The sequence below is a fragment of the Hypoxylon trugodes genome (assembly GCF_022578975.1).
Source record: "Hypoxylon trugodes strain CBS 135444 unplaced genomic scaffold F4822scaffold_5, whole genome shotgun sequence".
NCBI lineage: Eukaryota > Fungi > Ascomycota > Sordariomycetes > Xylariales > Hypoxylaceae > Hypoxylon > Hypoxylon trugodes.
In genome coordinates this window covers 1,303,180-1,329,343 of record NW_026250020.1, presented here as the reverse complement: position 1 = coordinate 1,329,343, position 26,164 = coordinate 1,303,180, and the positions used below count along the sequence as shown (strand labels likewise).

The 26,164-nt window shown below is 46.4% G+C and overlaps 9 protein-coding genes and 1 non-coding gene across 10 annotated transcripts; 1 reads left to right on the top strand and 9 right to left on the bottom strand.

Annotated features, from left to right (window-relative positions):
• Nucleotides 1-1,224: 1,224 nt before the first annotated feature.
• On the bottom strand, nucleotides 1,225-3,180 carry F4822DRAFT_249835 (monocarboxylate permease-like protein). Its single transcript, XM_051454413.1, has 5 exons — nucleotides 2,798-3,180; nucleotides 2,636-2,742; nucleotides 2,409-2,583; nucleotides 1,584-2,353; nucleotides 1,225-1,533 (listed from the first exon to the last, which is right to left on the bottom strand). Exons 1-5 carry the CDS (start codon nucleotides 3,045-3,047, stop codon nucleotides 1,471-1,473), a joined length of 1,365 nt encoding a protein of 454 aa, XP_051314322.1. The 5' UTR covers nucleotides 3,048-3,180; the 3' UTR covers nucleotides 1,225-1,470.
• On the bottom strand, nucleotides 2,842-5,510 carry F4822DRAFT_249840 (uncharacterized protein). Its single transcript, XM_051454414.1, has 6 exons — nucleotides 5,215-5,510; nucleotides 5,115-5,153; nucleotides 4,463-5,029; nucleotides 4,209-4,343; nucleotides 3,121-4,156; nucleotides 2,842-2,884 (listed from the first exon to the last, which is right to left on the bottom strand). The coding sequence occupies exons 1-5, from the start codon at nucleotides 5,233-5,235 to the stop codon at nucleotides 3,314-3,316; spliced, it is 1,605 nt and encodes a 534-aa protein (XP_051314321.1). The 5' UTR covers nucleotides 5,236-5,510; the 3' UTR covers nucleotides 2,842-2,884; nucleotides 3,121-3,313.
• Nucleotides 5,511-5,609: 99 nt separating this feature from the next.
• Nucleotides 5,610-9,021, bottom strand: F4822DRAFT_403140 (uncharacterized protein). Its single transcript, XM_051458093.1, has 5 exons — nucleotides 7,703-9,021; nucleotides 7,300-7,559; nucleotides 7,176-7,237; nucleotides 6,803-7,048; nucleotides 5,610-6,748 (listed from the first exon to the last, which is right to left on the bottom strand). The coding sequence occupies exons 1-5, from the start codon at nucleotides 8,405-8,407 to the stop codon at nucleotides 6,360-6,362; spliced, it is 1,662 nt and encodes a 553-aa protein (XP_051314320.1). The 5' UTR covers nucleotides 8,408-9,021; the 3' UTR covers nucleotides 5,610-6,359.
• F4822DRAFT_t65 lies at nucleotides 5,800-5,934 on the bottom strand. Its single transcript has one exon. It is a non-coding gene; the product is annotated as a tRNA-Arg (tRNA).
• Nucleotides 9,022-10,043: 1,022 nt separating the features above from the next.
• F4822DRAFT_429163 (uncharacterized protein) lies at nucleotides 10,044-11,320 on the bottom strand (the record flags this gene model as incomplete). Its single annotated transcript, XM_051461044.1, has 2 exons — nucleotides 10,044-10,278; nucleotides 10,341-11,320. 2 exons carry the CDS (start codon nucleotides 11,318-11,320, stop codon nucleotides 10,044-10,046), a joined length of 1,215 nt encoding a protein of 404 aa, XP_051314319.1.
• A 626-nt stretch (nucleotides 11,321-11,946) lies between these two features.
• F4822DRAFT_429162 (uncharacterized protein) lies at nucleotides 11,947-12,830 on the bottom strand (the record flags this gene model as incomplete). Its single annotated transcript, XM_051461043.1, has 4 exons — nucleotides 11,947-12,072; nucleotides 12,126-12,351; nucleotides 12,436-12,666; nucleotides 12,751-12,830. 4 exons carry the CDS (start codon nucleotides 12,828-12,830, stop codon nucleotides 11,947-11,949), a joined length of 663 nt encoding a protein of 220 aa, XP_051314318.1.
• A 449-nt stretch (nucleotides 12,831-13,279) lies between these two features.
• Nucleotides 13,280-15,631, bottom strand: F4822DRAFT_403132 (uncharacterized protein). The gene is made up of 4 exons (XM_051458092.1): nucleotides 15,198-15,631; nucleotides 14,894-15,134; nucleotides 14,693-14,830; nucleotides 13,280-14,630 (listed from the first exon to the last, which is right to left on the bottom strand). Exons 1-4 carry the CDS (start codon nucleotides 15,347-15,349, stop codon nucleotides 13,581-13,583), a joined length of 1,581 nt encoding a protein of 526 aa, XP_051314317.1. The 5' UTR covers nucleotides 15,350-15,631; the 3' UTR covers nucleotides 13,280-13,580.
• Nucleotides 15,632-16,394: 763 nt separating this feature from the next.
• Nucleotides 16,395-17,987, bottom strand: F4822DRAFT_429160 (uncharacterized protein; the record flags this gene model as incomplete). Its single annotated transcript, XM_051461042.1, has 1 exon — nucleotides 16,395-17,987. One exon carries the CDS (start codon nucleotides 17,985-17,987, stop codon nucleotides 16,395-16,397), a length of 1,593 nt encoding a protein of 530 aa, XP_051314316.1.
• Nucleotides 17,988-18,222: 235 nt separating this feature from the next.
• F4822DRAFT_249605 (PTR2-domain-containing protein) lies at nucleotides 18,223-20,587 on the bottom strand. Its single transcript, XM_051454412.1, has 3 exons — nucleotides 20,419-20,587; nucleotides 18,927-20,364; nucleotides 18,223-18,854 (listed from the first exon to the last, which is right to left on the bottom strand). Exons 1-3 carry the CDS (start codon nucleotides 20,420-20,422, stop codon nucleotides 18,458-18,460), a joined length of 1,839 nt encoding a protein of 612 aa, XP_051314315.1. The 5' UTR covers nucleotides 20,423-20,587; the 3' UTR covers nucleotides 18,223-18,457.
• Nucleotides 20,588-24,339: 3,752 nt separating this feature from the next.
• F4822DRAFT_443464 (NAD(P)-binding protein) lies at nucleotides 24,340-26,137 on the top strand (the record flags this gene model as incomplete). The annotated part of the gene is made up of 3 exons (XM_051463115.1): nucleotides 24,340-25,059; nucleotides 25,134-25,646; nucleotides 25,766-26,137. The coding sequence occupies exons 1-3, from the start codon at nucleotides 25,018-25,020 to the stop codon at nucleotides 26,135-26,137; spliced, it is 927 nt and encodes a 308-aa protein (XP_051314314.1). The 5' UTR covers nucleotides 24,340-25,017.
• Between the last annotated feature and the right edge of the window lie 27 nt (nucleotides 26,138-26,164).

Genomic DNA, 26,164 nt, shown 5'->3' with positions numbered 1-26,164 from the left:
CCGTTCCCTAGATTTCACAAAGCAAAAAGCCTCCCGGGAAAAATAGGACTCGGACCGTCTGAATATACCAGTCGTGAACCATACCGACCCCTATTAATATGTAACGGTGGCGTATAAGCGCCACGAAGTATGGCTTACAGAAAACATAGCAGCATGAAGGAGCCATCTATTGGCATTGAAGCTGTCGAGTCTAGAGCCGCTGTATAACTCGCTGGAAGTAGCCGATTCCGGCCGATGCGTTCAATACGTACTGCAGCCGGAATCTGAAGCAAGGCAATACAACCACTTGGTGCACAGCTCGGGCTATTCGGGCTATCGTATACGAGGGTATTTCATGAAATTATTGAGTTAAGCTATCTGCCCTGCCTCGTTGATACTTTGAGCTCAGAGAAGGATGCCACGCCTGTTTACGTATGCAAGAGGCCCCAGAACCTATCAGTGAGAGTTTTATTCAGTCTTTACCTGGTCAACTAGTACGGACGATATCTATTGCATGATGGATGGATGGAAGAGCAAGAGGCGGTGTACGTTCTTGTCCGTATACATCACCCTTCGGATAGAGTACCTTGCATAGGGCAACGTTGAATAGATCGTTATAGTATATATAGATCTTTGTTTAATTGTTGTGGGCCATGATTTCGAACTCGTGTATAGGAGGCTCTATTAGAAGTACCCAATCTTGCTTTTCTCAGTACTTTCGAATAAGTTTGAAAATTCTCAGTATGTCTACTCAATCAACGGATGCCACTGCCGATTCTTCTCTTGAGGATAGAAAGATATTCGGGCTCGGGCCAGATCATCGCATGCCATATCCGTGTCCCTCTTGTCTCGGTACGGCGAGGTTGTGAGTTGAATCACGAATCATGTTGCTAACGTAGTAAGCTAATGAAAGAAAGAGTGAAAGAGTGCCGGCCTTGCAATGGCACGGGCCTGATGTGGGATTCTAGTTCAGGCAGCATTTACCAGGGAAAAGACAACCGACAGACGACGCGCGGCGGTTCATCTCAGGGGAGCTCTTCGTTATCATCTTACGGCCAGAGGCGCTGAAAGGATCTCTCACCTCGGCAATTAGGTGGCTCGGGGAAGGATGTATCATATTCGAATACGATGGGTGGTATTCCATGTTTAAATTTCTTAAGACGGGATATACTGCGGCACGGGTCTAAGGTTTATATGAGAGTATCTTACAGAGCTACTCGCATTCCAGAATTTAATCATGTATCTCTTTCATGTATTATAGGGGGTAGGGCGGGTTTCTTCTCGGTATCTACGCTGGACATAGATACCTAGGTATTAAACGAGACACTGATGCTTCAATATGAGTTATGCAGAGTTTAAGTAAGTGATATGACTCCTTCTATTATTCCGTATGTTGCCGTCTGTTTCTCCCCTTATATCTTATTTACGTACCTATGTTATTTTGGGTCAGGGTAACCGAGTTATTTGTCTGTAGGTATTTATAAATATTGCCTATACTTTAACCATGAATCCAGAAGCTAATTTCATCCGTGAAAATATGATAAAAATACCGCCCTGCAACAGTTAGCTCCTATTCACCACGAGACCGAGCTTGGAATGCTTACCGTGATCAGTGCTACACCACAGAATATCTTCAGGCCAGAATAACCGCCATCCTGAGATGTTACAATAGCCCCGGCGATAGGACTACCGATCAAAGTGCCAAAAGACGAAAAAGCGTATAGCGCGCCGACGCGGAATCCAAGCTTATGCAGATCCGATATCGAAGCTACCAGTGCTGGGATGATAGCAAGAGTAAGGCCAGACAAGAATCCATATATTATGGCGAACACGATAATCGGCGCAGTTGACGACGCCGCGAGCCATAGCGTAAGAGATATGATTCCAGAGAGGAGAGTGAAGATGATACAAATGTTGAAAACGCCGTATACATCCCCGAGATGGGCAGGGAAGATTCTTCCGAAGATACTCGCGGCGTTGATCATCGGGACCAGATAATCCGCGAGGCCTGATAGACCCGCATCCCTGCCTTGGAGAACGATGTAATTAAATGGCAAGAAAGCACCGACGTAAACGAAGAATGAGCCAATGGCCAGAAGTAAGAATGGCAATTCGGAAAACGGTACGAAGTATTCTTTTAACGTGAATGGTTTTGGAACGGGGGGCAGTCGAGACTTGATGGCTATGTTGCCGAAAATCAGAAGCCCGAGAAGAAGGAATGCGGTGATGCGCATTGCCCACCCAAAGCCGACATCCTGGATCAAACGTTGGATCATGATTGGAAGTACGACACCACCAAGACTAGATCCGGAGACCATGATGCCGAAAGCGAGCGCTCGGTGCCTTTTGAACCAGGTCCCTGCTGCAGCAATAGCTAAAAACTGTTAGTAATAAGTTACAGAGAATAGGGATGGTATAAATCCGCTCACTAGGATAGAATAAGAAGCTTGTGCCGATCGCACTGACGATGGACTGCGAAAGAAATATTTGATAATACTCTTTGGATATCGAAATCATCATCAACCCAAAAACGTGCAGGATAGATCCGAACAATAAGGGCCACCGAGGACCGTAGTTATCTGTCAGCTTTCCAGAAAATAAACCCTACGAATTGAGTCAGCACCGTATAAGACCGAGATATATATCATTGACTCACGAAGAAGAAAAGCACGAATGATTCTGTCGCTTGTATCCACGCTACGGCGCTAGGCGAGTATGATGAAAGTTGGTGAGCTTGATAGTAGTCTTGAAATATGCCAATGCCTGTCGTTCTAGTTAGCGAGTAGCTTCACGGGTACCCAAAGAGTTGTTACTGTACAGTTCACCCAACCAAAGCTAGAAAATACCGTGCAAAATCCACCAGCAATGCAGAACCATGCTTGAAAGCCGCCGTCTGGGAAGGAATCTGGATCGGGTCCGGCATCAGCGGAATCCTGCGCATCTTCCGACGGCGGTTTGGAAACAGTCTTGTTCTCGAAATTATCGACCCCCATTGGCTCGGATTTACGGTTATTTAGGTGCTCAGGAGTAACAGGGCTATGGGAGGCAGTGTTTGCGTTGAAATCCATTCAATGATAATGAACGAAGAGGTTGATTGGTGATGGAGTTTGGGATTCTGAGAAAGAATTTCCTGCTACTTACCTGATATATATACACATCTATTTGGTTAGATATTATTCCTGAATACCTTAGTATTAGTAAACTCAGTTGAGATAGACTTCCTAATTCGGTATCATCTTTCGTTGAAAAATGCTTGGCAAGAGTGGGTGCGACGTCGGGAGGCTAGTTGAAGTGGATCTACCGTTATTAAAGAACATCGCGAATAACATAACGCTCATCCTGACAAATCACTCAAAGACTTGATGATATCTGCGAATGTCATTAATGACAATCCCCAGCGGGTCCCGGGGCCCTCCATCTTATGTAAGTTCTGTAACCATAACCTCTCTCGCTCATGACCGGCATGTAAGCGAAAGTACTGCCGAGCGCTCCAAGATGGATAAGTTGTCGCATGGCCGCCGTACGTCCCCATCTCAATACGGTGGAAATATTCTAATGATTGGCAAATGCAGTGCGCCATCTCAGTGCCTCTCTTTTGAACGTCATCCACAGCAGGAATCAGAACGTCTTGGTTCGAGGACTGTGAGAGGTTCATCGCACCTGCTTGAGTAGGATTGACTTGAGCCAGGATATACTCAAGCGTGATATGACGGCCGAGTCTTGTTTGCGCCAACTCAAATATCTGGATAACATGGCTATATAGCTGAGCGGCGACGGACCAGCACATGACGATAGGAACCGCAACACCGAGAGATTCAAACTCAAAGCAAAGCGGAAACATTTTGTCCGAAAGACCGGTCTCGGCCGGATTGGTGACGGAGCTTGGTACCAGCCAAGCGTGAGGCTTCGATGAAGGTTTGCAGAATTCGTCGCGCCAGGACCTGACAGCTTCTGCTACATCCAACACTGATTGTATGATTACTGCTGACTTTTTCGAGAAAATATCTAAATCATCAATCGAAGGCAGAGCAACCGCTTGCTCAAGAATAGCGGGGACATCTGAAATTATCGTATAAACCTCGTCAAGAGGACCAGTGAACCCAGATTCGGCTACAATCTGGTGCCAAATGTTATTTTCGAGAATCCGGGCTTGTCGCTTCGTTAGAGCGTCAAGGGTCTAGTGTACTGTTAGAAGGGAAGATGTTAAGCAGGCTGCTCGACAAACGTACACAGACAATTCTCAAACGTGAGAATAAATGGCGCCACGCTGGAGTATTGGGCGTTTCCGGGTCGCGCAATCGAATAATTTCAGCTAAGCCACGCGCGTGAACACCCCAACCCCCTCCTGCGGGGCATACGAAGAGCTACGGAATTCGATCAGCATTGATACACAAGACCTCCGCACGGTCGAGAAATGCATGGGATAACAACTGAGCCTTGGGTTTAATCGCGTGAAGCTCTTTTTGAGATCTCTTCTACGTACCTCGCATGTTGATAGAACTATAATAGCGGCTAGCGTTTCCTCTTGAGATCGCTTCTGCAAGTCATCCAGATCGGAAGAGAGGTGTTGTAGAGCGGCATTATACTGTTCGAGACATTCATAAAGTGACACTTGATCCGTGCCGGTAATGTGTAATTGGGTAAGGCAGAATGCGAAAAGGGAAGTATCCAGTGATTTACTGGGCTCAGTTAGGTCTGTCAGATAGTACACCCATGAAAAACTTCCTTCGTTGGTCTCAGGTTTAGAATTGCTAGGGACTAGCTGTTTCGGAAGATACGTAGCTTCTAATATCTTAATAGCATGCTTCCGAAATTTTTCATTGTCATGAGAAGATTCGGAAAATAGAAGATGAAGCTCGGTTTCTGCGTTTGAATTGACTGTTCCGCCCTTCTGCTGCTGCTGCTGAGCCCTGCGCTCTGACAGCACAGACGTCGCAGTAATTGATCGATCCAACGGAGTTCTATTGACAAAAATAAGATCCCGACTATATCCAGTGCATGCTTTACCCGATTTGATACACTTCAGGCAAGACGGTCGCGTCAAGTCGCACTATCCGAAGTAATTAGCAATTCCTATCAAGGAGAGAAGCTCGGGTCTTCGTTCCCAAGAACTATGATGCTTACTAATCACACACCTTTAGTCTCTTTTGCCTACAAGCGTTGCAGGCTTGCGACTATTTCGTGTTAGTGACGATTCATTTTCTTCGCTTAGTATCAGGGTTTCGATATGCTCACCTTTCCAGCAACACCAACCATGTGCGATTTGTGACGTTTGGTACGTGAACGACGCGATCCGATCTTTATAAATCAGAGTAATAAAGAAAAATTGGGCTAAATTCGTTAGGTTCCAAGATTGTAAAGTCAGCAAGAGGTCGCTTAGAACATATCAAGGTTAGTTCTAGGATAAAATTGAGTTGAATTCAATGAGAGTAGAAAATTCATATTAACTATAGTAAATGAGCTTTTATATAGGTATTGATGAAGTTGAAACAGGGACTGCCGTATATTGTCTTGTTAATTGAAGGTTAGGATTGAAACTTGGGATCAAAATTAAGCATTTATTCGTCGACTTTGTATTATATAAGCAAGAATACTGTTACATAAGCATCGTTAGATAAGCTATGTTACACAGAACATCTAGTCAGCAGTTGATCTTGACTAATCCATATAGCTTATCTAATACATGTATACCTAGTGTGTTGACCCCGCAGTCTGCAATTCCGAACTTCTAACTCTATTCTCCATAATGAAGCACCCTTGAAGGCTTCCCGGGAAATAAAAAGAGAAACCCAATATAAATATTGGTCATATAGATATCTCTGCCCCCACACCGGATTGAACGATGGACCTCGTCATCCCTTAAACAGTTACGAGTGACGCGCTTCGAGGATGTTAGCGTCATTTTCACAATCAATTTCGGACTGCTTCTTACCTCTACCACTGAGCTATAGGGGCCGACTAACCGGTTATAGCAAGCTACGCTTGTTAATGTTATAACTTCACGAACTCATTCATTCGATTCGTCAAGAATAATCAGATAAATTTCTATTAAACCCCGTACCATGACGCGAATCCCACATTCTACCCATATCTTACTTAAATACACACCTAATGATAATGCACATGAGTTGAAGATTCCCTTCCACGGAAACCGGTCAAGATGACAATCGCCTCTGAGTCAATTCCAAGGCTTCCCAACTCCAGAGGAAACAGAATGACGCCGACAAATGAAAGTGATGAATAAAGCCTGACGCCGTTGATGTCCGCCATCTTAATGTTCCAACTCATATTGCTTCTTGCCGACATTTCGGCTAAAAAGTGCTGTAATGAGTAACAGACAACTGCTGTGCGGGGACCTAGTAGATAGCATAATAGTCATACTATCTAACACGACGTGTATCAGGATGAAGAGTACTTAAGTGGCACCGTTTTCGCGATGCACCATCGCGTTCACATACACGTAGATGAGTCCCGAAGAGGGACCTGCTGGCTCGGGTGGAGATCCAATCAAACGAATTCTTTTCATCGGGCTGCGTCTCAACTTCTAGTTCGTAGTCTTCGAGGGCATCCATGACTTGTGGTACGGGGATGAGTCTTGACCTAACCATGGCACCTGGGATGGTAGTCCGGGGATCTGGGCCTAGGAAATCTTTCTTCCAGGATATTTTGATGCCGGACTCGTTGAATGCTTTATCGAGCAATTTCTTGGCGTCTGGAGTGAGGTCGAGTCTTATGGGATTTGTTCTCTCAGCCACACCAATTGTGATTTCTTTGTTTAGGTTAGCTATGTAAAGGGGGGCAATGAGGCACTGCGACGGCGTACCTTTGAAGGCAGGGAAGTCTTCCGGCGCATCTGCTGCAAGTTGCAATAAAGCCCTATCCATACTCTTGTACATATACGAGATGCGGAGCTTTCGAATTGAACGTGGGAGCAAGGTGGTAAGCCGATCCGCTTCGTCGGAGTCATGCTCCCGATATATCAGATAGCAGTCAATTGACAGGTCCTCCAATTTATCGAACCCACGGAAAGTTCGGAGAGGTGGATAGTCTACCCGTGGTGATTCGATGACTATGTGTGTGAAGATATGTTAGTCAGCCGTCTAATACCTCTCGAATAGTTACCCAATGTCTAGATGGGAGTAGCGATATGCTACTGTAAAAGCAGAGGAAAGAAGTAGACGCGACGTTATACATACATGTAGGGAGGGGCTCCAAACGGAACGGAGGGAAATTCCTTGGAGGCGCCACTATCGAAAGCCTTTGGATCATGTTAGCTGAAATTGATTGGATAGGGTAGGTAACCATCTGAGTAAGACTCACCTTGAGAGGGTCTTCTTGACTGGTTGGAATAATTCCGTCAGATCCTCGACGTCGAACTCATTATCCCCATCCCAGTAATACTCTAGGTCTTCCAGCTTCGGAACACATGGAAGCAAATTCCCCAGATGCTCAGGAATTAAATCCGAAATCACTAGCTTCTTAATATTCGGTAGGGCTAGCTCATATTTATATCCGCTGTAGTATGACTTGACAACATACTTGGACCAACCTGCGGCATCACACGCATATATATTCTCAAGCTGTGTCCGTTAGCCATCTCGTACCTCATACTTCAGAAAGTGCGTGGTCCCACGGTGAGGGGGTGGAAATACCCAATACCCGGGGTGGGAGGGTCCTTCGGGAAGGGGGAATAAGGTAAAATGAAATATGTTTTTATACATACGTTCGGTGCCGCGGCATACAAAGCCTCAAGTTCGTTGAAGTGGTAGTCGGTCGTGTTCCGGATTAGACCCAATGTCCGGAGGGACGGTAGTTTAATGTGACGTGCATACTCCAATTCAGAAAATTCCGCGTTGTGATCAATAGAGAGAAGTAATTTATCCAGGCGTGTTGAAAGAACGATGGCTAAGGTGGTAAGCCACAAGTGCAGCCATTCACGTTGAGAATCCCGCCATTCCGAAAATCGGCCGTCGATCCAATCTTCAGGAAGATGGGGTTTTGGAAGAAGATTATTGTCAACGCTAAAATCAAAAAGTGATTCTATCTCTTCCATCTGACTCTCGTATCCTGTTAGTTCACCTCCACGTACGATATGCATCGCGGTGACCCGGGATGCTAGATCCGGGCGTTGCGCGATGGTGCGAACGAATTGTGGGAGGTAGTCATTTTCCCAAGGGCGTTTCTTGATATCATCATAACCCTGGTAAATCTTGGTCTCTACTCGGCTGTTGCCAGTCGCGTAAAAATGGTATAGTATGGGCTGTGCGACAGAACACACTCCCTTTGATACTAAGCACAGGTGGGCAAGTTGCTTCTTATCGCGACGGACTTCCTCAAGATCGGCATTGGGGAAGAATCTAGAGTGCTGACAATGAAAGCAAAAGTAACTAAAGATCTGATTAAGAATTTCGACAGGTAATGAATCCATTGTGAAATAATTGCCGAGTCAAAAGTTCCAGGTCGATTGCAGGTGTTGACTTGTCTTACGTTGTTGCCTGGTTGACGATTTCAAATGGGATGAGTCAACGTGAACAGAAATGGTGAGATCTTAGAACAGGCGTATTTCACTCTTATAGTAGCGCGTATGAAGGAAGAGATAGATGACATAATGCCCACGAGAAAAAGACGCGGTGGACCTCAGCCTTTGTCACCTATACGATAGAGATGTCTTATATCTTTGCTTTTCCTCGCTTCTCGTTGGTCCAAGCTGTGACAGTCAACCATTGCCAGATGCGTTGGCAATGTGATAGGTAGTCAAATCACACCTACCAGACCTACCAGAGTCCCACAATAGGCGACGGACGTGAAATGCCGTAGGCCATATGACTGACTACGTAACGGAGCTCTAACCCATGTCGGCATGATATAGCGACAGCTATATAAGTTAACTGATGTGAATATCGTGAAAATCTCGGCCGTGTCTAGGCAAGTTACTGATGAAAAAGTTGATCAAAAATAACCCCTCAAATGGGATATGTCATCATATCGAAGACATCATATCGGCATAAGAGCAGAAAAATCCCCGAATTCTAGGGTCTCAATCCTTGACGAATCCCTCCCCATTACTTTTGTCGGGTATGGGATCGGCAATAAGCGGGTTTAATACCCTAGATATGATTCACTATATGATGTAACCATACAGTTTCAATTAAAGATCTCTTACTGTCCAATAAAGTGGAAGCCATCTACGTAATACAAGAGCAACTCAGCTACGCCTATTAATTACATATAAATAGAAGACCCCAATATTTAGGTGCACGGCCTGTCAATTTTATTTTTCTCTTCAGCTAATATTCAGCTGAAATAGGTCCTTTCCATTGTGGCTCGTTCTTATTTCCAATAGAACCTTGGCCATAGATTACGTCATCACAATAGAGCCATTAAAACCAGGAGAGCGGCGGTTCTGAAGGAACATAAAGAAGCGCCCACAAGAAAGTTTTTCGCAACTATCGTGTCAGCTGAACAAACACATGTTGAAGAACCCCAGACAAATCCTAGTAGATATAGACGCTCGTGTTCTGTGCCGTGAATTCTACTAACAGCTGGTAGGTGATCCATGGATCACGGCATAAGGCATCAAGCTTACACCGCCGTCTCACATAGTTACAATGTAAGCCCAACACCCAACGATGGAAACGAAGCCAGATGGTATCGTGTGGCGCTTTGCCAACATGGACATCTTGCCAATTTGAAGCTGCGCCTGGTTATGATGGGTCTTCACGCTTACTGCCATCTACTACACGGACCTTATCCTGTCCAAGTTGTCCCTTATTCTCTGGTCCAATTCCCAGACTCTAAGCTTGCGGCCTGTTAAGATGTGAGATGCGACGGCTAATAAACGTTCAAAATATTAAAAAATGCATAAGAAATATGGTATAAGAGTATTCTGAGTTGACGGCGACAGGGTCCCATTATTCGAGTAAGCCTTAAAGAGTTACGTATCAACGAACTAATGCACTGTATTGCGGCGCACTGGCGGTTTATTCGGAATGGCGCACGGTATTTCCATGTCCCACGCTTGTTAGCAAGGTCGAAAAGCTTGGTGGTGTTCTCAACAGTTTCAATTAACGCCGCGGTATTTTTTTCTGTCGATCGGTCTCTTGAAGCGCAAGAGCTAGAATAAGGATTCCTAGGTCGCTCATTGACTCCCGGTCATGCCAGATGAATGGGCCAGTCTCTTTTACCTTGGCAATTGCAAATTTGTCCCCCTTGACGCCTTGAGTGTACGCGACCCATCCTGGCGGGAAAGACGCCCGCTGGAAAAAAAATTCATGTATATTCATGGCCAACCAACATTCACTAGATGTGTTTGTCGTTAGCTACGTCGTTCTTGACTCGGACAAGTGGATTGGGTATCTGACGTTTCATTAGTCCCATCTTCCTTTAGTTTCTGAAGGTACTCGTCCGGCTGCCCGGAGACCTTCGCGAAAAGCTGAAACGTTTCCTGCCCTTTGATAGCCGCAGCGTCTGGTTCGCAGTAACGATGCGACCTTTTCGTCTCGGTCCATAATGCGATGAACTTAATCGCGGCGTTGCGCATAACCCCATCCACGCGAGCAGTGTACAGCGGCTGATTACCACTTCTAGCCCTGAACGCCTCCTGATCGGCCGTGATTTCTACTTGAGAAGCCCCTGCACCCATGCACACGGCTCTTTGTAAAATGGTACTAGTGATGACCATCTCTTGTTCGGACCTCGCGGGTCCCTCTAATTTTGCCAACTCTCCAGCCACTGGCGAGTGTTGCACGACTGGAGATGCCATGAATGAAGAGAAATCATCCATCTCAACATCAGAGTCATCAGAGTCCAGAGGTCTAGCGGGATCCGCCTGAGTAGAAGTCGAATGGGTTGGGGTCTCTGGGCGAGGCGGATTGGACTGACGCCTTTGGGATCGAGTCCTATTGGCAATGGGGCTGAAATCAATTTTACTTCCGTCAATTGTTGCCGTGCCAGTTATTTGACTTGCATATTGTAGTGCTTGTAAGACAAGTGCGAGCTTTCCTAGCTCCTGACTCGCAGAGATCGTCAACGGCTTGTACGGATCCTCGTTAATCCTTTCTAGAAATGCAAGCCACTGACGTGACCGAACTGGATCACTTAGAATCTTTTTAGCTTCAAGTAGATATTTTTTGGGAATGCAATCGGGAAGCCCAAGCATACGAGGCTCCCATATGGTACGGCAGAGAAAGAACTGTTCATTGCCTCCTTTGGAGCCAGACAACAGAGTGAGGTCAGGGTCGTGAATGGAAGCGGTATAAGGGTTTGGTATTTTATTCTTTTTAGCATCTCTCTCCCATTTGACAACAGTTTGAGGTATATTGGTAAGTGTGATATTAGCCATAGGAGCAAGTTTGGCAGAAGTAAAATCTTGTCGACCAGATAACAATAGGACACAGAAACTGTCGGCACTGTAAAGTCGTACACGTTATTCTTAACGGCTCATATATATTTATATTTAGTAGATCGTTGACAGCTGATTTTGAGCCAAAAGGATGTGCCGCGCTTGTCGCTTTCAAATCCCCTTCAACTCCTAGTAACTCAGCTACCGTACCACCTGTGCAGCCGATACCTTACCAGGCCTGTGATAGCTACGTTCTATCTTCTAGTATTTGGTTATTATCTCGCCATGCACCCTGCCTCAACAGGATAATAGGTATGGAGCAGACTGCTTGTTGGGTTCGAAACCAATGATGAAAGCCGATGTAGCTACATATCTAATACCTGTTGAAAAATATAAAGTACTACTAGGTGCCTAGTATATAGGTAATGTAGCATTGTTAATTATCATATAAGGTTTATACGCGGACGCGCATGCTTACGACACGTATACTATGCCTACCTACCTACATCCGTCTCTAAGGGCAATACCCCAAGCGTGACCTCAGGTTTGTCACTGCTTAACTAAGAGCCCTGGAGGTCGGCTTGGCTAACTGGCAGGAGCTAGTAAGTGATCCTTATGAGTCCTTCCTAATATTGCTCTAGTGCTCCATCGACCTTGATGAAACTCGTCTTAAATAGGTTGATCAAGCCATCGTTGTCAGCACAGCCTTGAATAACCCTGAGGCCTTTTCCGGAAGCCGACACGACTGTGACCTTAAGTCGCATAAGTGAAATGTATTATAGTGGTGCTGGCCTTAGAAACTCACTGGTGCTGCCACTTGTTTGGGAGCTTTCCTTTTTGGCAATCTGGAAAAACCGCTGCCCGCAATGCAGGCAACTTCGCCAGGAGTGAGGGTGTCTTGGTCGAGGGAATCCTCGGTTGTAAGGAAGCATATAGAATCCCGCCTAGATTTTTCATTGGGGTAGAGAAAAAAGCCGGTCCGCCAGTGGACTTCAGTAGTGTTCCCCCGATGATGTTGAAAAAGCTTCTCCCTATTTTTACTTTAGTCTATCATCTAGGTACCCAGCTTTGGCACTTGTTTACCGCAGCCTGCCACAAGTATGTTTGTAGATCACTTTGAAAGGCGCCATGAATTAGATTCTAGTAGGCTCAACTTGCCCTCGTCGACAGGGCACTCGAGCAATTCTTTGAAGAAAGTGGCTAACATATCAGCGCGGTACCAATCCCCAAGGCCGAGTTCGCCCTGAGCAACGGGATGGTTTTTGAAACCTTTCGCTTCGGCGAAATCCTTCATCTCACCGAACGGTTTCGTATTAGGAAACTTGAAACCGCCGACTTTAGGTGTTCTGCCGCAGAGATCAATATCAGTACATTTGACCTTGAGCTTAGCTAAATCACTCGGAGTGAGAGATTGAGCATCGCCTTTTCACTGAATGTATTGCCCAACAATATGGTAGAGAGCTGCTACTTTACGTGCCTGCGGATTTTTGAATTGATCTATATTCGGCATCGTGTGCTGTGGTTTTATAGGATGTGAAATAAAGATAGGCCAAGTGTGAGGGCGGGTTGGCAAGGCAAGACAAGGTATAAAATGTAAGTGAATTGAAGGGAAAGGAACATCATATAGATAGGTACTCAGTCGATCAGGCGGTCTACCGACTCCATATGAACTGCTAATGAACCATAATGTAGCAGTATAGTGGCGTTTTACACTGTAACGACTAAATTTACAAGGCTTTCAGGGCTGTAATTACAGCGGACTTTAGTAGGATATTGAAAACGTCATAATAGGTACACAGCTATAGCTCCTATAAGTACAGGGCGCTTTAGCACATGACTCCCTATAATTACAGCGACACAATAAAATACGCCACCATACTGTAACCTCGCACGGTGTCTTGGCGTATTGGCAGTTTATAGCTTATTGGACCGCCGTAGGTATGTCTAGCCGTAGCTATATTTAGAATTCCGAAAGGCATGCTTGCGTAGGTTCTCATTATTAAATAATTCCAACAACTAGATACTATGTCTAGGTAATGATACCAAGCAATTCATGATTGAAATAACTCCAAGTGGAGTTAAGGCTATCAAGAGCCATCTCATCCACCATACTCACTTCTAAGTGGAATACCTAGAATATCTACTTTCAAAATTTTGGAAACCAGGCGTATTCCATGCCCGACCATGATATATAGCCCCTCTTCCCCAAGACCTTCCATTATTCTTTACGAGCTACAACATTTACACCCCCTTTTCCCTTTTACCACTTCTTAATCTTCCTCATGCTGCCCTCCTCAACTAATGCCTTATGCATATCAAAGGAGTTAAACAACAAGTGGGGCTCATGTCCCCAGCCCTTCTTCAAGCACTCAAACTCCGCCTTCTCAAAGTAGTCCTTAAGAATCGGTCGGTACTCCTCATGCGCGCACTTATCAATAATAACACGGGCACGCTCGCGGGGGCTCAAGCCCCGCACATCCGCCAACCCGGTCTCGGTCACGACGACATCGAGGTCGTGCTCTGTCTGGTCGACGTGTGTGCACATAGGCACGATACAGCTAACGCCAATGGGGTCCGTCTTGGAGGGTCGTGTGGAGGGCGTGTGCATGATGCTGTACTTAGATGATCGGAGGAAGTCGGCGGACCCACCTAGACCGTTTAGCATACGGCTGCCCATTACGTTGGTGCTGTTGGCGTGTGCGTAGATGTCTACTTCTACCGGTGTGTTCATGCCGATGACGCCTAATCTTCGGATGATTTCGGGTGAATTGGATACTTGCTGCGAGCGCAGGAGTAGCTTGTTGTGGTACGATTCCCAATTATCGTAGAAACGCTTGAAACCTTCCGGAGAGAAGCGGACTGAGGTTGCAGTAGCGAAGTCAAGCCGACCCGAGTCGAAGAGGTCCAAGAATGTGTCTTGGATAACTTCAGTCCAAACTTTTAGGTTGTAGAAGTTGGACTCGCTGAGGCCCCCGATAACCGCGTTTGCGATATTTCCGATACCGGACTGTAGAGGGAGCAGAGACTTAGGCATGCGGCCTTGTGTAACTTCATGTTCGAGGAATTCGATTAGGTGATTTGCGATACTGCGAGAGCACTCGTCTGCGGGCGTGTTATGCGTAGTTTGGTCTGGGTAGTCGGACTCAATTACACCAACGACCTTCTCCGGGTCAATGGGGATAGATGTGCTTCCGATACGGTCCTCAACACCCATAATCAAGTATGGTTTTCGGTTTGGTGGTAAATCAGTCATTGTGATATCGTGAAGTCCGTTAAAGCTCGGTATCGCTGTGTTAACTTCAATAATGATCTACGATCGCATCATATAGTTAGCTATAGCTGTTCGTCCGGATATTCTCCTATTTTGCTTACCTTGTCGGCGAGTTGGATAAGTTCTGGTGTCGCACCAACCGATGCACCTGGAACAATGCTTCCATCCTCTTTAATTTCTGTTGCCTCGACCACTACCACGTCTAATTTATTGTTCGGTCGATCTTTCGTGTAAAATCCCTGGTAAAGTTAGAGCCCAATATTCATGCTAACATTCGCGAATAGAGGGTCGCGCTGACTTACATATACTAAGTCCACCGGAAACATTGATAAATGTTTATCGAAAAATTTGATCCTCCCTTCGTTAATACCCTTCGCAATAGCTTTGCCAACTTGATGAGGACTTCGCCTCTCAATCATATCTAGTCCAGCCCATCGATTCTCCGTTTCTGCCCCTGAGGAGGCGCCGACGAATAGTGTATAACGTAGTTTACCTTGAAGGTTGTTCTGTTCTACGTGGTCTGCGAGGAATGTAGGCATTTTCCTATACGCCAAGTGTTAGATAACCGAGCTATACGGTAAAATGGGATTACGGTAGGTAACGTACTTGGGATAACCCACGCCGGTGAAACCCGACCAGCCAATGTAAGCGCCATTGGGAAAATGGTGAAGTAAATCTTTGGGTTGGCATAGCTTCTTTAGCATCGACGGTCGGTTAATTCGAGCTTTAAGAGCTGCGGATGCTACGGGCGATGCCATGTTGTCACGATCCGAGCTTCTAAGCTCTCCCTAGAAACGGTTTGGAGGGGCAGGTAACGAAGGGGGCGAGAGCACGGCCAGCAGTGGGTTTACTGATGCAGGCGCAAAGACACGATTAGACACGAGGGATTGAGAATGAAAATTAGCAAAAAGTTAGAAAAGAAAGACAATAAACTAGGAACGAGAGTCAATTGAATAAAAACAGAAGCGGAGAGGAGAGTGGAGAGTCTGGAGAATTTCACCGTAGAGACTTAGAGTCGCGACTCGTAGCATTTGATGCTTCTGGGGAAATGGAGAACGCCGAATGCCCCCGAAGCTGAAGCCCCATAAATTGCAAGTCTAGGCGTCCAGGCCGTGTAAATGGTGGTGCCACCGTCTCGATCCCGAAGCGCTTTTTCCTATTCTAGCTGATACAACAGGTGATGTAGCTGGTAAAATTGATCGAATTGTGCAAAACAACACTTATTGTCCATTCTTGATCAGATCAGATGTCTTTTCTCGATTTACCTTTGTTGTTCTTTCTTCTATGTTCGTTTTCTTCTCGAGTCTTTGATGTCAGAATGGAATTTTGATGTACAAGATGCAACGCTAACTATGACGACACCTTGACGCCGGTGGTCCGTTCCTGGGTAAACTAGTTCGGCTATGGTTTATGGTACCTGGCGACGGGTCGGCCCGAGCAGTACGCAATCCCTTTGGTCCGGAGAAGAAGGTATGATATGAACGGGCTTTAATTTGTCGCCTTAAAGGATATGCATGCGGTCGTAGGTTTGCCAATAAATTCATATTAGCTGCTGGTCGTTAAGCTATAGGTTAGTTTCGAATCTACACTAATCCTCAAGTCCAGATGTTTCGGATACAGTCCGGGGTTGAGCAGAATATGCAACGCCACAATGTGTCTGCAGGATATACTACATGAAGATAAAATACTCCAACTGAAAATCTTGTTTCGTATTCTTGTCGTATCTAGAGCATGAATTGAAACATGGATAATCACTAAGTAGGTCCCCGGTTTCTTAAGAGGTACTTAGGCCCTTAAGAGAGATTAGCGATTCCACATATCCCGCCACATCTCCTTGAACCCATAGTGGGGAGCTTTAGAATCGTATACTTTTGTGGTGTGGCCGCCTTTTCCAAACCGGTCAAAAATACCATTCGGAGTTTGTCCGATTCCATCTATGAGAGATTTCGATGGTCTAATAGCTCTATCCTTGATAGCATCTGCGAGTTGAGGTGCAACGTCGGCGTAGCAATTGCTTAGCTCTCGTTCAAGTGAAAAATATGGCTTCTTAGCCAACTCAGGGGCCATCAAATTGTATGAGCGCGTGAGGGTGTTGAGATTGCTGATTGAGAGGTCCATGTATTTTTGCTCCGTGGTTAGCCAGTCGGGGTCTCGGAAAGGAGGCGGCAACGGTGTATTCTGAGATGCCACCCCACTATCAGCCGTTTCCGGCACCGATTCGGCGTTTGCTTCCAAGGGTGCTTGCCGTCGTATTTTGACCATAACAGGGTCATCTGTTGAATTGGTAGGCACTGCGATCTGATCGACGTTCCGTTTCCGTGGGTTGTGTAATTCTTCGGCTTTCGCATATCGTCTTGCTCTATTCATCTGATCCTCTAGAGAGCCGCCCTTACTTGCTATCATCCGGGAAGCATGCCGTTTCCAATCGCTTCGCAGCCGGGCCCGAAACACATGCACCGCTTTCGCCAGCTCTTGCTGCTTCTCAATCCATGGTGGTACTATCTCTTGCCGCTTGATCATCTTGTTCATGATGTACTCAGTTGTATCAATAAAAGGATTGTCGCTTCTAGTATCACGCTCGACACCCTTTCCCCTCGGAATGTTCTTGAATTGACCTCTTGCGATGGCATCTTCAATCCTCTCATTCGCTAACGAGGCCAGCCCTGTCAGTGTATTTGGTAGCGCTCGGGCGGCGGGTCTAAAGCGGTCGCGTAACTCTTTTCGCATCGTTTCTCTCTCTTCTTCACTTAGGCCTTCCTCCAATTCCTTCATGCCCATGCCCGCGTATATGGAAGCCTTGTCCCTTGCGTTAGCAGCTCTATGCCCGGCCTTCATCTTGGGTTCTTGTTTCACTCGCATGTCGACCGGTTGGAGATCGGGTATCCGGGGACGACCTCGTAGTTCGCGCTTCAAAGGTTTATGGGCATCGTTGAGCATTCGAAGGACGGCGTCTTCGGTGGTTTCGGTACCCGTCCATGGCTGACTCGTAGCTGTGGCGCGGGTGCTGGCACCCGCTGCGGACGGCGTACCGGCTTCAGCGAAAGCTGCTGCGTGTTCGGATCGAAATTCCGCATCTTTCATTTTCGCAAATAGGCGTTCTTTCAGTTCCTCCGAGAAGCCTGCATCTTCTACTGCCCGTCGGCCCGCCCTGCCCCCAGTAAATAACGCTTCTTCTGTCGCTTCTTGGAGACGGCGGGTCATAGGACCGAGCTCAGGGTCGGTATTTCCATCGTTATGATTCGCATGATTATGCTTGAGTTCCTCGTCGGCTGGAGTACTAGCGGGCTTGGTGGCGTATTTCCTTCGGTGCACGATAGTGGGAGCTCGGGTGTGTTGGGTAAGTAAATTTCGGGCGCATCGGGCGCAAACATACGAATTGAGAGTACCTCTAGCCATTTCCGCTTTCTGAATGATTGAGAGACCGGAGAAGTATCATCTTGCTTTACTAGAGTGCGCAATGCAACAAGCAAAGCGTTCGTGGCGAGATAATCGCGAACGGGTGAAACGGAGATAAACGGACTTGAAAGATTTATCCATCTTAAAATAATTATTCATCTTTCAATGACGACGATGCCAAGCTTCTAGCTATCTAGGCCGCACTTTAGCCGATGCGAGAGTGCTCATTTCTTTAGTCAGATCCCTTCACATCACTCACATCATTTTCTTCCGCCCAAAGCATCTTATTTGAGCTAAGTTATTTGTTCAATTGAAGGGACAAAACGTAATTGTGTACCCTAATATCTAGGTAGCTATAGCGATATGATGAATACTGGGTACATTGACAAGCTTCAGTCCGCGTCACCGGAGTTCCCCAATTACTGGCCCGGTTCGTCGCATATTCTGCTAATGTAGTTACACAAGACCGGCTACTTCACTTCCTTCTCAATTTTCTCATTCTCAGTTGAAGGTTGTTGATAATCTTCATCGTACGTCATGAAGACATCGTCATTGACATTGCGGTGCCTCCACCAGAAGATGATGGTCTGGACGAAAAGTGCGATAGCCGGAGCGGCCCAAGCCCAAATGAGCGTCGGATCAGTGATTGCCGGGATCAGGATCTCTCCTAAAGCACTGCTTAAAGCCGTCATGAATAGGAAGAGAGCTACGACAGTGGCTCTCATGTTCTCCGGTGCACGGGCATAGGCCAACTCATACGAGGTAACGTTGACGAAGATTTCTGAAATAGCACCGAGTGCAACATTGGGCACCTGCCACCAAATTGAAATGGGCGAAACATCGTCACAGTCGCTAGCGTAATAACCGCTGTATTGAAGAAGTCATGTTAGCTTATTACGATAGCGTAATGGAGAAGACGTTGAAGGAGTAGGTACATACCATGGGCTAGTTTCATATACGCGATACTGGACAACAGCGCCGATAACACCGGAGATGATAGCAAGAACAAACCCAAAGGTCATCCGATTGATACGCCCGAACTTGATCTTCCGACGCTCAAGGAATGGGTACACGATCTGAGCCATGAACGGCGAAAAGACGACGATAACCAACGGGTTAAAGTGCCCTAAAAGATCGTTCGGGGCGCCATTAGAAGTCATAGCGGCTCCCTGGTTACTCGAAACCGCGCCAACACCTCCGTCGTTTAGATACCAAACGGGGATGTAGAGAAAGATCTGGACCGCTTCCCACGTGCGTTGTGCGTCATCAACATCCTTCTCCGAGTAGGTGACAGCGATATTCTTTTCCGCAAGCACAGCAGGTTTCACGTTGTGCCACAGATTCTCCGAGAAGATATTTCCCTTGCTTGCCTTCAGTGCTGAAACAGTGATCTTTACGAACCGATTCAAATCGGAACCCTGTGGCTTCTTCCTCACGGTGCGCTTATACATGGCCGCAAGCAGAAGCGGCAAAAGAAAGTACACAATCCCCGGTACCAAAAAGGCCAGCCAGAAGCTATGGTACTTCTCGATATAGACGATAGCGATGGAGAAGAACGCGCCCACATTAACAAAGGCATAAAATATCAACATGATATGGCTGACAGTCGTCTCGGGATCCACAAGCACCTTTTCACCCGATTTGAGCACCTTGGTGTATTCACGTTGGTACTTGTACTGGTCGATAACTGTCGGTGCGACGTTGGGCTTGAAGATGCCGGCTCCAATAGCAAGGAGAAAGAAGCTGATAAGGAACGGTACAGCACCCTTGCCAGCTTGCAGGACAGCCGGAGCGGCGCCTCCTATCATGATAACGTGCGCGACTGCACCCACAAGCACTCCATATACGATAGCTCTATACCGACCAATCTTGGTGTCCGCAATCCAAGCGCCAAAGATAGGAATGACATAAGCCAGGAAAGTGAACAGAAGCGTCAGCGCAGAGGCAGACTGAAGGCCCATACCAAGTGCACCGGCGTGAGAGTTCGGCTTACTTGGGTCTATAGCTCCTGTCCCAGGACCGCCGGCGGGTAGTGGAAATTGGAGGAAGTTGTTGAAGACCGCTTTAACTCCATAGTACGACGCTCTCTCCGCTAACTCGACAAAGCAAAGGGACCAAGCTGCTATGGGAATTGTGTCGTACACTTTGCGGAGAGTCTCGCGTTCTTCCTTCGTCGGGGGTGGGTAGGCCTCGTAGTCGATAACATCGCTATTTTCCTCTAGAGAGTCGAGGTGCGAGTTGGTATGAGGAGTGTCGGGAGCTGGGTGGGCATTTTCCGAGACATCCCCCGCAAGGTGCACGCTTGACCTTGGCACACCTTTATTATCCGCATCTGGCTCGACGACTTTCTGCACAGTGAGACCAACAACGTTTTCAGCTTCATAATAGTTTAGCTAAATATTTCGCGTGCGCAAAGGTGATAGATACATACCCATTGTAAGTACAGACTCTCAAGGATTGCGATTAAGATCGCGAAACTACCCGAAGCTTCTACATGCGATTGAAAATCGAGAGATAGGTGGCACCCATCGCCCTTAATATAGATACGAGATAGGGCCTTTTTGGGGTTTCACAGCCAGGTGCCATGCATTCTAGAATTATGTGGCTTGCGAGACTAACTCTAGGTGACCCGGTCAAATAATCGACAAGATACGGGTTATCAATGATACAACAGGGGCTTCGCCCAGACGGGAAGGTTGTGAAGCGCCAAGTGCGATTGCGAGCTTAAATTGATCGTTGCATCATCGCTTGCATATCAAAGGCCCCTATAAAAACAGTCCAAGAACGGCGATGGCGTGGGTTGCGTGATTGCGCTTGTAGTTAGTCCCAACAACCTCCCATGTACTACAAATTTTAAAACGATCCCGAGATCTCGCAATACCCATGGGTTGATTGCCTTTTAGCCAACCAACAGCGTGGCTCTGGACCGGGCCATATAGATTAAGTGCCCAAGCCTTTGGGTCAATCCTTCTGCACCTCACAAAATGAAGCATGCGACATGGCTACGATCTCGTGGAAAACGTCGTATTCCACATGTATACTAACGTTCTACCCTGGACTATTCCCTGGTCACTCGAACCACCCGAGTCCCCAAATTGGTCCTTCACAGGTCGGATCCGACCTATAATGTTAGGTTAAAAGGTCAGCTCAAGGGAAGTAGATAAGGTAGTAAGAGAGCATGAGCGTACTTGTTCTTTTAGGAGAGCCTTTCTACGCAATTAAGCAAGGGACTTTCGTTTTCTAAACTAAGACATCTAATGAGTTTGCGGAGTTGGAGTTACTTCACGGGGCTTGGAACGACCACCCTTCCGTCCCTGTGCGTCCATACCCTCATTACTCCACCTATGATGTTGAGAAGATGACACATTCAGATTGTGAAGTTTTTTTCTTTTCCTTTTCTCTTCAAAAAGAGAAGGAAAAGAAAAGAACAATTAGGTTTTGCATCGCTACCCAGGTGAACAGGGGACAGTCTACGAAACGGCCTTACCTACCTGGGAACTTATCCACCTACCTAGATGGGCATGCAGCCGTAACAAAACGATACGATAAAGAAACTCGAACTTACACGCCTAGAAGGCACTAGGTATACTCACTAGGCCCCATAGAGAAAGCGCGGTGTTTTCAACGAAGGTGAATTCCATCACGTGATACCCCCGATGATGACATCAGATTATGTTTAAATATGACGGGCGCTTGCCATATCCCCGCCTGCGCAACCGCAATTTTCGAGTTCCATGCCCATCTAGTCTTCATTTGTGTCTATAGCTAGGCATGCTAAGTGTCTATCGACATAACCTTGCATGCAGATGCCTGGTAGCATGGAAGTTATTGGGATTACGTCCATTTACCTAATAAACTCATGATAGCCATACCAAGGGCGAGCCCAAATCCTGCTAGAGCTATTACTACAGGCCCCGCCCCCGCCAGTTCACCAAAGACCCAATCGCCCGCCCACATCTCGACTACGCCGACCCATATCAGTATTCCGGCTGATAACGCGTCTAAAGTACCAAGCGCGACTAAGGTACTAGGGTCATTTCCATTGAAATGTTTTAGTACCCCAATACCAATCGCTCTAGAAGCCATCCTTAGTTAGCAACGAGCACAGTCAACCTTGGCAGTATCAAGGAACTTACTGGCCGACTGGGGTAGTCACAGAAAATGCAGCAGCCATTAGCAATTTCTTTTCAAGCGATTTCCTATTATACGTGGTTGCCGGTTCTTGTGCAGGTCGGGAGTCTTCTACATTCGAGTCGTGAACCCCTTCGGCTCTGATTGGAAGACCAACTGAAGCAATACGAGTCCCGAGAGCTAGCCCCTCAAACATCTGATGAAAGAGGATCACAACAAAAAGCGTGATGAAGAAAGTGTCATCTGCGACCACCAAGGTAAGACCAATCACTAGGTAGGCGAGTTAGACTAATAAGGAATGAAGACTATGGAGGGAGGGACGACTTACGAAGCGAATGGAATATGATGCCAGCCTCAAGTACGACAACACCGATTAGCCCATCATCGTATTCCCTCTTTGCCCAAAACCTTTGCGCTAGGCGGTGGGCTGTGCTTTCAACGGCAAACGCAAAAAACATCCCAGCCATAACAATTACTGCCGGAGTTGCTTCATATCCTATATTTCCAAGGCACTCGTTCGTGAACATTAGCTGCGCATGAGTAAAAAGCTAGCAGGAAGAACAATCAGTAAGCGAAGTATTTTAGTGGCCGAAGTATGAACCAGAAACTCACATGAACAAATGCCGTCGATATTATAACCCCAGTACCCAGCTGCTTGAGAACGATAAATATTACTTGGAATTTTTGTGACAAAACCGGCTTCAGGAATATTGGCCCAGCAGCCCCTATAATTATCTGTCATTATACCATCTTACTATGGTAGAAGGTATACATACCGATGAAGCTGGTAACTAGAATCACGAATAGAAGACCGATTCTAAGTGTGATATTGTAGTCTCGTTCCTGTCGCGAGCACCCTTCTATAGTGTTTTCACCTTCGTGCCCAGCATGGTGTCTGCCACTTTTCATCAATAAAACTCCATAATAGTAATCGCATAGTAGTATACCTACTGAACTGTAATGTCCGGTAGATAGTCACGTCTTTGGGCGTCGTTTCCATCCAGTCTCCTACCTTCGGAGTTGGCCGGGATTTCAGAGCTAGTTTTATCAGCTTTGATCAACTTATAATACCTAAACAATACAAACATACCAGCCACTGGGTTGGTAGTTAGCGGAGATGGTAGCGATGCTCTCGGCCGATCGAGGGATTATAGGGCTTGTTGTAGTTATAGATGTCTGTGGATTGTTTATAGGGGGAATATAGGACGCGGCAGCATAGGAAGCGGTAGGATTGGTTGAAAGAAAGAAAACAACTAGCAATGCGGCTAGGTGCTTTCGAAGACAGCTCATTTCGCTGAAGACATATTTTGCATGAGCTAGGTTGAATGGCATCTTCAGCCAATGCTTCTCACGAAGTTCGTTTTATGTAGGTAAGTTGCGACTGTATCAAATAACTCTATGCATCGAGAAGTTAGTCGCATAATGTAAACGCAATCGAAGGGATTCTGTCGCAGTTAACTTTACCTGGCCGCATATGAAACACAATTCTTGAAGTCTTATTCGGTTTCGCTCTTATCTTCTTTTCTTCCCGCTAAACTAAGATTTGATATAGGGAAGTTCTAGCGCAATGCATATCCGGATATTCAATGTGACTGGCTTATATATTCAAAAGACAGGAACCCTGATGGACTTTGTGATACTCAAATACGATTGCGACACAGGGCTACCGCATAATTATCCGCATTGGGAGATGCTGTGTGAGAGGCTATACCTAGGAAGATGCGTAGGAACACGAAGTAAACTTCGTAGGACAAAAGTAGGGGGTCGACGGTCTAACTGATAGATGTGAATGGATCAAAACTATATACATCTATATGCCCGTAACGCAGCAGAATACAATTCGATGTGCTAACAATATATGTAGATTACTATAATGTTACTATATGCACGGCTTCGGATCACAAGCTGAGTTGTATATTGGTGTTGAGTATTGGCATTGATGTTGGATTCAACCCGCCTTTTTACATTCGGCTACGGCTATATTGTTGCTTGGCTTGATGTACAATTCCGGTCATGATCGCCAATAGATCCTTAATATTTATAGATCAATTGACCCATTCCTCATAACTGCCGTCTCCTATGATAGAAGAGCTAATGCGATAGACGGCTACGAAACGTTTCCCATTACTGATACCGATAACCGTACCTAATGGTCCTTAACAAACTATTGTTGTCAAAAGTTTGAATTTACAAAGACCTTATAACCCGAGAACTCACTCGGGAGACACTTGAAAACCCCGAAGCCGAAGCATCCGTCTACTTTTTCAAGACCCAGGTATGGTTCTAATACGATGTATGAAGTAGAACAGGGTACCTAAGTACCTGAAATAATAATTGTTGCGTTATTACTCAGCCACCCATGGACCAATTAAAACCCATATAATAATAGCGTATTCCCTTTTTGGAAATGCTTTGTGTTTGGGGCAATGGTATACTGTGTGCACTTCAAAACGATGGATACTAGCGAACCCTCTATTTGGAAACAGATCCAAATCATGCGATGGGATGATGGCTCTCGCGCTTTTCCAATTTTCCAAAGGCCGAGGGTTCCATGCAATCGAACGAGATACTTTGCGAAAGTAATTGGTGATATCTACTATCCCCGTTAGCACCGTAGGTCTCCACAAGCTAAGTGACGGGCTTTAACGAAAGAGGAAATTTTTAACTCCAGAAGTTCTCTAAGCACGAGATCAATGGGGATGATAGATGGCCAGAAGAATCATGTACCTTCACTGTAAACGCTATCGACTGCTCAAGTATAAATTCCTGCCCAGTTCCTCGTTTATTTTCTTCTCAAACCGCAAACAACAACGATTTCTACTTTCATCAAGTCCGCTTATAACTATTCTTACCTCCAGATCGATAACACCCTGAATATCGGTTTCAAAAGCTCGTCATCATGTCGCAAAGCAACTACGTCAAGAAGGTGGCCATCGTTGGTGTAAGTTGATTTCGATATGCACTCCCTATAGTGTCGTATGGCGGGTTTTGTTAACAATCTATCCTTTTCAAAAGGCAACTGGCACAGTTGGTTCCTTTATTGTTGAGGAACTTCTGGGATTAGGCAAGCACGAGGTCACCGCTGTCACCCGAAAAGATAGCTCTTCTGCCGATTCCCTTCCCGCAGGAGTGAAAGCCGCTAAAGTAGATTACGACGACGAATCTACCCTTGTGGATGCCCTTCAGGGTCAGGAAGTCTTGATCATCACTATGCATACACTTGCGCCCCCTGAGACAACCTTGAAATTGGTCCGTGCCGCCGCTGCTGCTAATGTATCCTACATTTTGCCCAATGAATGGGGCCAGGATTCGTCAGATGAGGCATTAAGTAACGACGTTCTTCTTGGAGGCCCGAAGGCTGCCACCCGGAAGTTAGTTGAGGACCTAGGAAAGAGCTCGTGGATCGGCATTATCACCGGGTTCTGGTATGAATACAGTCTTGGTTTCGGGAAACAGACGTACGGAATGGAATGGAAGGACAGGACCTGGACGTTCTTTGACGATGGCGAGACTAAGATGAACACCACTGTAAGTATCGTTAACTGGTGGCACTCGGTGGGGTCCTTGGGCCCGCTAACCACATCTACGAGCAGACATGACGCCAATCCGGCAGAGCGGCGGCTGCATTGCTCTCGCTACCTATCGAGCCTGAAACCGAGGGAGGACCAAGCCTATCTGGCTATAAGAATAAGTTCGTTTACGTGTCCTCCTTCCTCCTCAGCCAGAAAGACATGTTCGCTGCCGTTCTGCGGGTTACAGGAACCAAGGAGTCGGACTGGAAGATCGAGTATGAGAGTACCGTCGAGCGCTTCCAAGCGGCACAGAAACAGGTATTCGCGGGAGATCGCTCAGCGTTCCCCCAGCTCCTCTATAGTAGGACGTTCTACAAAGACGGCTGTGGCAATTTTGAAGCGCGACGCGGGATTTCCAATGATGCCTTGGGTCTTCCCAAGGAGGATCTCGATGAGGCGACTAAGGTCGCTGTGGACCGAAACGAGAAGGGACTCAAGTACCATTAATTGGGAAGAAAGGCAGCTGGACAGCTT